Genomic DNA, 13,886 nt, shown 5'->3' on the forward strand with positions numbered 1-13,886 from the left:
ACAGCATGCAGTCTTTCCACCTGTCTGGAAACAGGAGCGCACGCGCTCTCCGCCGGCTTTTCTTCTTGGCACCAGAATTAGACTGTTGGCTTTTGGAAGCTCGTCTTGCCAATTGCAACTTTCAGTTGAGTTTAAAAAAAATATATATATAATTAAAAAAACTGCTGGGGCTCAAATATACATTCATTTTCTAAGGGATGTCGGACATAAATCTTGTTGCACAAATAAGAATTTAAATTTTAGACATCTCATAGTTTTCAAACTGTTTTGATTTAAAAAAAATAAATCAAAAAAAGGATTGTGATTTTGTGCAATTTTTCTAAATTGTTTTTGGGGGTTTATTAAAATTGTCATCTAAGAATTAAAAGTTTGAAAACTGTAAAGAACTCTGTTGCCATAACTTTGTTTACTAAATATCTTGTAAAAAGAATACCTCAAACCTATTTCTATGTACTAACCTTTTTATGAATATTTTTAATGTTTTCATCACATTATCACAACAGACGACTTAGGCTTTTTTTTTTGGTTATGCCTTATTATATCGAGATTATGAAATTTTACGCTTATTTATTATCGTTTCATTTGATAGATGGCGAGATTTTAAACCATCATTCTATTGCCACATCTCAAAATGTTTGAAATAATATGTAATTAAAGAATTTCAAAGGTGAGATTTTAAACTTTTCATCTCATCTCAGTAGGTCGAAAGCAAAGTTTCAAGTTTGTTTTCTTGTAGTGATGATTGTAATGGGATTACTGTTTTTTGTTGTTGTTGTTGTTGTTATGGTAAAAGTTTCATTATTTCTTTATGTTGAGATTAGACATTAAACTTGTGGCGATAATGGTTTCAATATGTTATCTTCATTGAGTTTTTGTTGGGATTACAGTTTCACTAGCTCCATTTCTGATCGTCGCTTTTGCTACCTGATCTACACGTGTTCTTTGCAACTCACATTCCACATAAAAAACAAAAACCCAGACATGATGAAGAGTAAAGGGTGATCCTGGGCGGAATATGAAGACAGCTGCAGAAGCAGCAGGAGCGTACAGTGCAGACAGAAGTGCCACATGACCTTCCAGAGTCCATTTGATCTGACAAATGTGTTGCTCTGCTGAGTCTGATGCAGGCAACACGTTGAGGACAGAGCACAGCAGCTTTGCTTGTAATGAAATCATCGAGTGAAGATTGTGCCACAGGACTTAGGCTACGTCCACACAGCAGGTCTTCATTCCAATTTTTTTAAATTTATTTTTTGCTGAAATACATTTCTTTCTCATGTGGTCGTTCATACGAATTAAGTACGCCCACAATCAGACATCTGTGTGAACAATCCACGGCCCCAATGGCGACCCACGTACGCAGAAGAAGAACATAGACGTCAGATAGCAGCGCGCAGCTTTACGGACGTAATGATGGACGACGCTGTCTATGGATACATTTTGAAATGATTGAACATCGGGAGCTGAGAGTTTTATCAGTTGGGGCAGTTCAAACTGCCGTGAAAACGTCAGACATGGGTCGTATTAACTTGTTGTGTAAACGGTAGCTTTATGCATTGCTCACGTGAGAGCTGCGAGTTGAATGCCACGCCCCTTTGGTTCCGCAATCTCAACTTCATGCTCTGAAAGCGCACCGGGCTCATAATGGCAATGGATCGACTTAAAAGACGTAAAAACATCTGAAGTTGAGTTCACTGCAGAACTATGATCTGCACGGGGCTCGCGTTTAATATCGAGATAAAAGAAATTTCAAACCTGTTTTTGCGACGTTAATACAGTACATCTGCTTTCTCACAAGTCGGTAAATTAGATTTAAACAAATTTTGTTGCAGTGGCTTCGATATGTGAAGAAAATGGGATTTCAGGATTGTTTTGGAGTGATATGGAGAGTGCTCCAGCTTGTTTTGTCAGGATAAGTTTCATTGTATCTGTGTATCTGTGTCTCAGCACAATGAGAGATTCAGGCTGTTGTTGCCATTTGAATGGCATTGCCTCATTAGGTGAGCCAGGTTTTAAAAGCAACTTGTCTTAGCAGTATGTGAAGCAGCACTGCTACAGATGATCCCAGAGTCATGAAAGGAGTTAACAACTCAACCAACAACCAAACATTTTCCCCCAGTGTTAACTGCTTTGTCATTTAAAGAGATTTTTGCTGGTTTTGCGTTGTACGATAAGAATCTGAAAATTACTTCACTTTTAAAGCAAGTTGTTTTCAGACAGCTTTGTTGCTCCAAACTTAAGGAGACTTGAAAATAAAAAATTAAAAGTAACTTAAAACAGAGGAAGCTGTTGTGTCAATAGCTGTGAAACCATCAAGGATTTGTCCTCAGTATGAATGAGGTCAGCCACCACTTCCTCCCACCGTTCCTTTCAGTACTTCACCATCAGTCACCTCCTTTCCAGCCCAAACAGACCCAATCCTGTAACATCTCTTATTAAATCATAATTCAGTTTCACTGTTGAATTTGCTTAAGCATGCCATACCTCTTTATCCACTCTGGTTTTATGTTTGCTGACAGAATCACAACTTAAACCACCCGGATAAATTCGCCTTATTCCAAACACGTTCACTTCAGACACATTCTCACATCCAGGTGTCAACATCTTTTTCTCAAAGTTTGATATTTGCAGTTGTTGTCTTTTTCATCCCCTCAATCCTCCCCCCCCACCATCCATCACTGTACCTGTAATCTATAAATATTCTAGATGTCTGCTTTGATCCGGCTTTCAGATGGTGACGCGCGGCGCTCTCTTGTCGCCTTGTCAGCTGTCACCCCACCTTTCCTCTACAGTCTAAGCGTTGGAGCCTCGCGCTCCGGAAGCTCGACGTTGCACCTGTCGACGTGTTCTTCCTGCGTGTTTTGAACCCGTTTTCGTGTGCACATGCGACGGTCCTTCCCAGCTTTGAAGCTCCGTCTCCTGGGGCCCTCCGCTGGGGCAACGGCGCAGCTCAGGGAGCGCTTCCAGGTGAGACTAGAGAGGACGGTCGCTTTGTGTGAACCAACTACCTCCACCGCCAACCTTTCAACTCCCCTTCTTTCACACATCCATCTCCACACACACACACACACATACACAGGCACACCCCCAGGGCTCTGTAGCTGCAACAGCTCTTCTGGGCCGCCTTGCCCGGGAGCCGGCTTCCAACAGCCCCCACTGCTTAGCAACAGCCAATCGGCCAAGCCGGGCAACTTGTTAGCCAATTGCAAGGGAAAGATTGGGTCAGTGCTCAGAATTCGAGTTGGCCACATGGGTCTGGTTACAGTAAGGTAAAGGATGGAGTGAAGACATTCTTTTTTTTTTAACTATATGGTGCTCTGTTTTCCAAAGCTGGGGGAGATGTTGTGTGGTTTATTAATAGACACTGTCCCTAAAATAACAGGTCACAGTAGGGATGATTGATCTACCTGTCAAGACTCGATAGCGTCGCCTGAACTGGGTTCTTCACGGTTAGGGTTTGTCGTTGATTTATTCATGCAGATTTTGGATTTGTGTGACAATAAGAACAGAATGTTGATTTATTTTCCCCTTTATCAAGCATTTAAGGATGTTTCTTGAGTTGTTTAGCACTTTCTCGTCTTGAGAAAGTGCTAAACAACTGTCTTTGGTGACACCAACTAATGACACTGAGCGGTCTGGTCGTGGGGATGCGCAGCAGCAGAAGTCACAATCAGAAACGATGGCGGTTTTAAACACGATTATCAGTTGGAAGGGAATTTATTAGGTCAGTGGTTATTTTGGTACGTCGGCAGGACCCGTCTCTCGCAGCACTGCAGTATGGGTGGGGCAGAGGCAGAAAGGTGTGAGTCTCCGAGAGAGGGAGAGAGAAAAGGGAGCGTTTAAAAACACAGTAGGCTGAGGGTTAGTAGGACCACGCTGTCTTGTTTTCACTCTCACCGTCTCATCACTGCTTAGCAACAACCAGTCATATCCGCGGCTCGGAGCGGACTCGTGGCCAATCAGCAGGCGGGAGCGTGGCGCCACAGAGTTTGGATTTTACCACGTGCGACGGGAGGAGAGAGAGTGATGGCAACACTTTCACATGGTGTGTGTGTGTGTGTGGGCGTGTGCGTGTGTGTGTGTAGGAAGAGAGTTTTTTTTTTTTTATCAGGATAGAAGTGCAGCAACTTTTTCTTCAAACCACACCCTTTACTCTCGGCCGCACTGCCACCGATGGATACAAGGTCGATGTTTCAAAGCAGATTGCTGTCAGTTATTCTACTGCTGAAGTCAACACCATGAATACTAGATACTGATCCATTTTGTTTAGGTTTATGGAGCAGTAAAATGGGGGTTTTGCCTTTGCATGGACCAGTATGAGAATCCCACAATTGACAAGTGCTAACCTTGAGTAAAGTTATTTATTTCATGTACTCATTCAAGAATTTTAAATAAAACCAGTTATCATGTTATGATTGTTTTTTTGTGGCAGAAAAGGTTGTTTTTTTATTGTTTATGTACAACATGTTGATTATTTCAATGTAATACAGTAATATTAATGTTATTTGTGATTAATTTAAACAAACTTAGACTCTAAATTGAATTGTGGTTTCTACATATTGTACAAAATATGCCTCTATTCTGCTGGTATTTCAATTAGTGATAGGTGGCAATCTTTTAGTTTTCCCACCACGACCTGAAATCTGTCCAAACAGCCAAACTTTTTTGTAGTAAGGAACAGGAGAATGCATTCCTCTTTTCGCAACAGGTGTGGGAGGGGCAAAACACTTTTATATATTAGGACTATTATTCCTCTTATCAATAAGACGTTAAACCATAGAAATTGAATTGGAAAAAATGTTGGCTCATTTTTAGTAGCTATGTTTCCATCCAATTGTCATGCAAAGTTTGAGCGAACGCTTAAATTTAAAGTGTTCCCAGCTAGTGGCAAGGCTATCCCAAGCGAAATTTTGTCAGATGTTCACTCTACGCAATAAATAAACAAGATGTAGAGGTCGCAAACTTGCATGTACCACACCTAACAGAAAATGGAGAGTCCTCCCCCTAACACTGGAGGTTTGGACCTAGGACTTTTTTTTTTTTTCTTAGTTCTGTGCCTCTTGTAAGGCACAGACCACCAGTGGCTGGGAGCGTTCATTTTGTCACTACTCTGCACTTTGACTCCTTTTTGTAAAAGCCGAGAATCACCTCGAACAATTGTAAAAACTTTTTTCTGTGAAATTGAGGAAATTATTTCGAATTTTGCCATTTCCATCAATTTTTTCTAGTGCGATACTTCAAATTGCACGTCAAAAAAGCATTAATGTTAACTTGGCTATACTGTAACTTTCTTCAGCATGCTTCTACAGCTAACGGTGTCGAGGTACACCAGGGTTTTAAAAAAGTTACATCTTCATACTTCCAAAGTTTTCCATTGTTGTGGTGGGTAGAATAAAAATACTGCTACATCAGCTCAGTTGGGCGCGTTGGGATATTTTACGTTGAGAACAACACATAGAGTAGTGTAGTGAGAAGAAAGGGTGGTACCGCAGTACCTCACTGTAGCAATCTTGCACCGGTTAGCCTATGTCTAATCAGAGTATTACAGTTTTATAAATTAATGTAGCCATCATGGCGGTCGTTAAGCCATTTTGGCTCGCCCTGATGACAGGTGCACACTTTGCCGCAGCAGCTGGCGATGTTGGTGGCGCTGGGTGCGGCCAGCTCTCAGCTGCATCCATAACTTCCTCTCCACGTGCTCCCCACGCGCTCGTATTTTCATCCTGCCTCTCAGGCTGCATGCTACGCTGAGCGGCAGCTGCGCGCGGGCTGCTTCCCGTTGCATGGTTACAGGCAATCCTGCTCTGCGGTTGGCTCGCACGCCGCAGAGCCGCTCGTTCATTGGATAGCCGAGAAGGGAAAACCGTGTTTCCATTGGCCGCCGAGAAGAGCGCGTAGGCTTTCGGGATTGGCCCTGCTCGGAAGCTCGCGCTCCTTGGAGACTGGCTCTGTAAACATCCTGGTTTGTTTCTGTCAATGGAGAGAGTGTTTACCAGCCGCCGAGTTTTGCCGGTGTGTGCAGACTGAGGCTGAGCGTCTCTGAGGAGCGGAGTCTGGTGAGAGCGAGGCTAATTGGCTCTCCGCTCTGCCGTGCGCTTTGTGATTTTTTTTCTTTCTTTTTTTGAGGAGCGCCCTGCACCATTTATGACATTTTGACAGCATTACAGACGAGCACGCGCACAGCCCACAGTCTGTTGGCAGCCTCCCCTTTTTCAGTCTTTATTTTCCATTCAGATGTCTTCTTCAGTGTCTCTGTATCTGTCACGGTCGGCAGCAGCAACCCCACAGGCTGCATGTTATCCCCTTGGAGCCGAGTAGAGCTGCGGCGTCTCGGGGCCCCAACGTGGTAAATAAAATTGCCTCCAGCGCTAAATAATGCAGCGGGGATCTTTGTTTTCTTTTAGTACTATTATGACTCCACTTCTTCCCTCTGCTCAGATACATAAGTTATAGAGCACGCACACTCACCCTGGCACACACACACAACCCTCCATCCTTTATTTGACGTACAAAGAGGCCACAAAAGCCTTTGATCGCGCCCTGAGAATGAAATCTTTTTATCTCTGGAGATGAACTCGGTGATCTCAGTGACTTTTAGATCACTTTAACATTCATAGTGCAACTTGGCAGGGCGGACGGGGACGGGCGGGGGGCTGGCCGAGCGTAGGCCGTGGATAGCTTCCACCCTCTCAGCGAGCCGACTGCTTAGCAACAACCAATCAGCCTAATATTTTTGGCAGGGTCTCGCAGCCAATTGAGAGGGCGAGAGCAGACTTTAGATCTGTGTTTTTATTGGTGGCTGCGAGGAAAAACAATGTTTTTCTTAGCGCTCTACACTTGAGTGCTGGCAGTGAGGCTGATGATGCTTACAGCAGACTCTGAGAGATAAGCTCAGCCTTAGAAGGCGTTACAAAACACATAATTCATTATTGTTTAGTGATACAATTTGCATCTGTGTGCGCACTTGTATCTCCACTTGAGCTGTAATGGGCTGTTGTGTGAGTAAAAGCAGTCTCTCCCTATTAGAAATAATCTACAATACGTTTGTCTGAGGGAATAGGTAATTTTGTTAGACTGTTATAATCAGAGATGCACCAATCAATCCACTGGAGGTTGGAATTGGCCGATTCTTCTTGATCAGAAGAATCGGCCAATTTTATTTTTGGTCGTTCAAACTCTCAAAAATTTGATTCCCCATGGGTGACCAGCTCTGTTTTGCTAATTGTTAGCTTTTTCAATGCTAACACCAGCCTATCCGATCTAATGGACAGCAGGGGAAGTATACAATCCAGTGGGTGACTAGCCTTGGTATGTTACTCGTTAGCCTCTCTGAAGCTAACGCAAGTGAGTAGTCTCCTCTGTTACCATGCAATAGTTCCGATTTGGGCCCTAATCCTGCCCCATAGTTTCACTCAGGAAGGTTATCAGTGCCACTCTTCCTCCAGCCTCAATTTCCTGTGTAAATAATAACTGGTTTCTGTGTAAATAATCACACCTGTTTGCAAATGTATCGACAGTGTTAAAGTTCATAAAATAGTGTTCTCATGAACAAATATGTTTTTGAGTTTGGAATTGTAAACGTTTACTTTGCCCTTGGTGCTTTTCGGAGTAGCGTTAGCATCAAAGACCAGCATCTTAGTCCAGATGTAAGCTTAATGGAGACTCAAAGAGTGTCATCTACTGTAAACACTTCGCAGAACTTCATCTCATGGAAACTTAATCTTTCCTTTTAGAAGCTTAGAATCCACGGGGAACAGGTGTGACCACAACATTGGTAACCAACTTTTAACAATAGGTGAAGCCTCAGCAGCACTCCCTGTGGCCTCCCTGGTTAAATAAAGCTAAGAGCCCATCGACAGCATCCCCTTTTTCAACGGATAAAATCAATAAGCAGGAAGGGGCCACGAGCAACACTCTGGACATGACTGACAAGCAATGCGGCAGAAACCCCAACAGTTTGGTGAGGGGTGGGGTTGGATGTCTCAATTCATCCAAGTCTTCCTGCTACTAGAGGGAAAAAGAGAAGGAAGCGCCGTTAGCAGATATTGCTGTGTGAGCACATAAACAGCAATGAAAGCCATTAGTAGAATTTGCACTTGGTACTAAAAGCCTTCATCTGTATAACTATTAGGTAGAGCAGGGGAATTAATTGGATGAGGGGGTGGGGGAGAATCCATCACCTCATTACTTCTTAAAATCTTTCCTCAAGGGTGAGGGGATCTCGTGCTGTTGGAAATTCTCAGCCCATATATCATGCAAAGTAAATATTTCCACCCCCTGTGTCCTATTTCCCCCAATACTCAGTTGTGGCTGCTCGTTGTCAGCCAGCGCTGCCTCTGAATGAAAAATGAATTCATTGAGTGTTAGGAGGGCTTTTGTGCTCTCTACCAACCAACCAACAACAGGAACTATTTTAGGTTCTGGAGGTTGTGGTTATATATTTAACGCCACTGAGGTTTCACTTTCTATTCGTCACGCAGTCGGTTTCAGTGCCAGCTCATGGCTGGTTACTCACCTGTATCCTGTTCTTAGTGATTGGAGCCCCAAAGCTCTGCATTCCACTTCCTGTGTTTAATAATTTCTTTTTTGGTTAGGTTAATTTTAGGTTTGGCTTATTTTTTTAATACTGGATTAAGCTTTGTTGTATGGTCATATCGATAGTATGATGTTAGCTTTACAATAATTCTGTCTTTATGTTTTATATTTAATATTTATACTTGAAATCACGTTGGATTACAGGAAATTCTGTCAAAAGAACACATGCCAATGGATCCAAATGTATGTCAACTATTTTTCTTGGATCAATTTTTCTTAAATAGTGTCTGGTTACTGACAGACTAGGCATGCTAGTTGTTAGCCTCTCCAAAGCTAACGCATACTGTCCGAGTGTGAGGCAGCCATGATGAAACTCATCACCTCCAAATCCTTAACCATAGTTTTGAGCCGGAAAATGGTGCCTTCTCCAAGTCAGGGACAAGGCACTGGTCCAAGTGGAGGAGTTTAAGGATGTTTTCACACCTAAGTATCAATAAATATCAACAAATCAATCAATAAGTATCAAAAAAATATTTTTGAATTCTAATATGTATCTTGGGGTCTTGTTCGTGAATGAGGGAAACATGGAATTCGTATTAATCCATCCATCAATTCATCTGTCTGTTCCTCCGACCATCTATCCGTTTGTCTTTCTTTTGTTCCCTCTTACACTCTGGGGTTCCATACTTAAAACTGGAGATTATACATTGAAAAAAAATTGATAAATAGAAATGAGAAGTTTGAGAAGTCTGAAAAAGTTAGAAATTCTAACTGGAAATACATGAAGAAACCATGTAAAACACTTTATTACAGAGCGGGGAAAACAATATGCAAACAGTAAGAGAACCTTAACAAGAACTAAATAACAGGGATGTTGTTGTTCTACTTTGCTTCGACAAGTTCAGCTCTTCTCCTCACAGAGCGAATCAGCCATGTTTCCATTCTCTGAGCACATCTGTGGTCCTGATCTCTCATGGCTGCCGTCAGGTGACTGTGTGTCATGTTTTAATAATCCTCTTTCATCAATATGCCACCCTAACCACCTGACGCAGCGGGGAGGAGGAGGGTTGAGGGAGGGGGCTTCTTGGCACAGGTGTTGCGGTCGGAGCTTCTGATGAAGGTCACTCTGATTTTCAAACAAAACCAGGACTCAAGAGGGAAGGAGACATCTGCGGCGCTGCTACAGCGCTCCTCGTCATTCATTGGTTAAACCCAACCGGGGCAAACCCTGGAGGACAGATCCGCTTCTGGTGGTGTCGCCTCATGTGTTTGGAATTCACTAAACTTTGTCTTGACATCTGCGTGTTGTGTCCATAGGTCACTCGTGATCATCAGCACCCTGGACGGGCGGATCTCGGCGCTGGATCCTCACAACCAGGGCAGGAAGCAGTGGGACCTGGACGTGGGCTCAGGGTGCCTGGTGTCCTCCAGCCTCAGCAAACCTGAGGTACAATCAACCTGATGTTGAAACCAAGAACCGGCTTGAAGCGTGGATTCCCATCATTTATGTCAATCACAATGGCTTGGTCGCTGCGTTTGTGTTGACCTTACAATTTGCCAGATAAATTTGCTTAATGGAAACCATTTTGAAAAAAACTATTTTTTTTTTCTTTAAAAATTTTTGGCACTATGATGAGGTGTATTTTTTTTTTCCATATTGAAATTGGTTTATTTTGCAAACATTCAATGGAAACACTTTTGTCGCATCACATGATCAACAACTGGATGTTGCCACTGCTGCAAACCACAAAGAAGAAGATAACAGGAAATAGTGTGAGGATCATGGCTAGCATGTTCTTTTAGTGACTTATTGCGTCAACAAGCTTATTCACATGTGATTTTAATAGTCTTTTTTATTCAATGAAAACACTGCAATTGTGAAATTGTGTTTTCTTGACATAAACACAGCTTGTACTAGTATTTAAATAGTGAACAGCATTAAGTTGGTGTCCGCTGCCCTGCCTTGTTTAAGAATTCATACATCTGAAATGTATGAATTTGTCCTGTTGGAAAAACGAGGGTTGCTTGATTTTTGAAAACATTAGCAGCGCAAATATTTTGTGTCAATATTAAAATCAATGATTTAAGGCAGCAAATGTTTTTGTATGAAAATTTAAAAAGCAAATATTTTGAACTTTTACACAAAAAAGCTTGAAAATAATTAAATATCTCGCTGAATAAACAATAATAGACTATTTTTATTTCTTTACTTTTTTCAGTGATTCATTTTCACTGAGATAAATCAGGTGTAATTTTATTTTCGCCGATTCGGGCAGCCCCAGCCCAAGAGTAAATATGATCCATTCTTTGGAGTTTTAACACATTTTTTTTAGTAATGCTACCATAATTATTACTTCCCTTATTTTACTTTTTTTTTTAAATGTCACTCAGTGTTCCAGAAAACTGGATCATCCTCTAAGAGAGGTCAAAGGTCGCATCAGTCAGGAAACATTACAAAATAAGAGAATGTGTGCTAAGCAGGACATGCTGAAGTGACATTGTAAAAAAGAAAAGAAAATGTAACCAGGAATTTGATTAATTGCACAGTTCAAGGGGTGGCAGCATCATGCTGCGGGGGAAGGCCTTTCAATTAAGAACCTTTGCTTATATCTCAAGCTCTGATTGACTGAAAAATTTTCATAGATGTAGGGAGGGGGAAATATTCAAAGCCGGTAGAGACAGAAAATATGTAATTTATTTAATAAAGACACACCACACCTTTCAATTTTTTATTTAGAAAATAAATAAAAGAATTGTTTTTTTAAACCAAATAAAATAATAAAATACATCGATGATTAGGGGTTAAGTAATGTGATAAATGTTGAAAAGTGCATAGGGAATCAAGCTTTTTGTGCTTCTTATCCAGTTGTAAAAAAAACAACTTTCTCAAAGAGGGAATATATAGTTAGACTGATACATGTTAAGTGGGAGTTAAAGGAGCATTCTGCCTGTTTTCTTTTCTACAAACAGCCCGTTTTCCCTCTTTTCTTCCCTTCTCGCTGTCTGTAGACATTTAGACCAATATTTGAACTCGGTGCACTTTGAGCAGCCAGCCAGGAGGGAGCTGCTGCTATCATGTAGTCCTCACTGCACGCACCCCAGACATGCACATGAATCGCAGAGCAGCTGATTTGCCCGGAGGATGCGCCTGTTTTGTTGACTGCAGCGGGTTCTTGCGCGTTACGAGCGTGGCAAACCCCTCGCCTCTACATGTGTACAGAAGCTTAAACCTCCCACACTGACACGCGGAACGCCCCAGAGCGAGACAGCGCGGCTGCACGCGGAGAGATGCGCTTTGATGTGGACCCGCTCCGTCTCCACGCTGTAGCTCCAGGGGAAAAGGCCTCTAATATTAACCAGGGTCGGGTCTGAGCGCTGCTGGGTGGGAGTGTTTGAGTCTCATTAGTTCGGCAGCACCATCCAGCCCCAGCTTATCGATCAAGTTCCCCATGTTTAACTGCTGCTGTTTTTTTTCGTTTTTTGTTGTTTTTTGACTCTGATTCTGATGATGTTTAGACTGAGAAGTCAGATTGGAAAAATATGGCACAGAAAAAAAAAATCAAAGTATAGAACAATATTTGTTTTTTTGTTTTTTTCACACTTTGTTCCTGTTGTCTTAATTTGCTCCTTTCTTTTTTCTATTTTTTCTTTCTTTCCTAAAGCCTTTTTGTTGTTTCCTACTATCCTCACTTTCTGTGTCATCTTTGTTTCTTTTCTTTCATTCTTTATTTCTAGTTCTTTATTTCTTCCTTTCTCTGTTTTTATTCCTTCCTTCCTCCTTGTTTCGTTTTGCTTTCTCTGATTTTCTTTCCTTTTCTTTTTCTGTTTTTCTTCCTGTCTTTCTTTCTTGGTTTCTCTTTTTCTTTCTTTTTGTTTGTTTGTTTCTGTTTTACTTTGTTAGTTTTTCTTTCTCTTTCTCTTTCTTTCTCCATTTCTCCCTCTGTCTTTCATCACAGAGTTCACTTGCTGAACATTGCAATGAAAGTATTGATTATGAATATGTCTCATTCTGAACTGAATTTGACCTAATATTTGTTACTTTTCACCTTTTATCCTGTCTGACCTGAAAGATGAAGACAACTCTGATCTTTCTGCTTATAGCTCTCCCCTAAAATTTCAAAAGGTTCCTACAAAACAGTATGAATAAGACTTCAAATCCCATTATTTTAAATGAATGGGTGTTTTGCTAACATTGCGCTTTATATAAAACACATAATGAAAAAATACACCAGTAGTAATGTTTTAGGATTTTCATGAATGTAAACAATATTCACACTTTTGAAGAAGTTATAGTCCATTTTCGTTGGAAGATGGACTGGTTAGTTATTAGTTAGCCACCATGCATCAGTTATTACCTCCTGATGTATAGACCTACTTATTAATGTACTGTAGTCATTTACATCAAGATAATTTCCCCCTTAGTGAACAGGGCACAGGGCTGCACAGTGGCACAGTTGGTAGAGCTGTTGCCTTGCAGCAAGAAGGTCCTGGGTTCGATTCCCGGGGTCTTTCTGCATGGAGTTTGCATGTTCTCCCTGTGCATGGTGGGTTCTCTCCGGGTTCTCCGGCTTCCTCCCACAGTCCAAAAACATGACTGTCAGGTTAATTGGTCTCTATAAATTCTCCCTAGGTGTGTGTGTGTGTGTGCATGGTTGTTTGTCTTGTACGTCTTTGTGTTGCCCTGCGACAGACTGGTGACCTGTCCAGGGTGAACCTGCCTCTCGCCCGGGACGCAGCTGGAAATAGGCACCAGCAACCCTCCCGACCCCATTTAGGGAAGAAGGGTGTAAAGAAAATGGATGGATGGATGAACAGGGCACCAAAACCGGCTCCAGCCCAGGGGCCCACATCCCTCTGAATCCGGCCCTGGCTGTTGGCAGACAGGCTGAACAGAGATGCCCCTCCAGTTCTGAACCCGTTGACTTGTTGTGACGTCACTTGTTATGATCCGAGCTGTGTGTGTGGGTGTGTGTGTGTGTGTGTGTTAGTTGTGCTTTATGTAAGTCTAAAACCTGTCTTGCCCTCTTTGGCCTCTGTAACCTGGGATGCCCGTCTGCTCCGTGTGCTTGACTCCTTTTAATGTGTGTGCGCGCGTGTGGGGTGGTGGAGGTGTGTGTGTGTGTGTGTGTGTGTTAGGGGGGGGTAGAGAAGCTTTGCCTCTGGCTCTTTCCTCCACCTCCCCCTCCACCCGCTTCCTGCTGGGAGCTTAGCAACAGTTTGATTGGTGCTCGCCGGATCCCCGAGACACCAGTCTGCTCAGTGATGGGAGGCTGGAGGGGGGTCCGCCGCCGCGCTATTGGCTAGCCTCAACACGCCGGGGCGGAAGCAGCCAGTCGCCTACTTCGTCCCGC

General features: G+C 42.5%; 1 protein-coding gene across 2 annotated transcripts in view; it reads left to right on the plus strand.

The window, feature by feature from the left end:
• The window catches only part of eif2ak3 (eukaryotic translation initiation factor 2-alpha kinase 3), a 38,484-nt gene that overhangs the window by 4,941 nt on the left and 19,657 nt on the right, over positions 1-13,886 (plus strand). For both annotated transcript variants that reach the window (XM_044142775.1, XM_044142774.1), the window contains exon 2: positions 9,853-9,982. In XM_044142775.1, the coding sequence (XP_043998710.1) occupies positions 9,853-9,982 (130 nt within the window). The remainder of the gene's footprint in view (positions 1-9,852; positions 9,983-13,886) is intronic.

The sequence above is a fragment of the Gambusia affinis genome, linkage group LG16 (assembly GCF_019740435.1).
Source record: "Gambusia affinis linkage group LG16, SWU_Gaff_1.0, whole genome shotgun sequence".
In the NCBI taxonomy this organism is placed as follows: Eukaryota; Metazoa; Chordata; class Actinopteri; order Cyprinodontiformes; family Poeciliidae; genus Gambusia; species Gambusia affinis.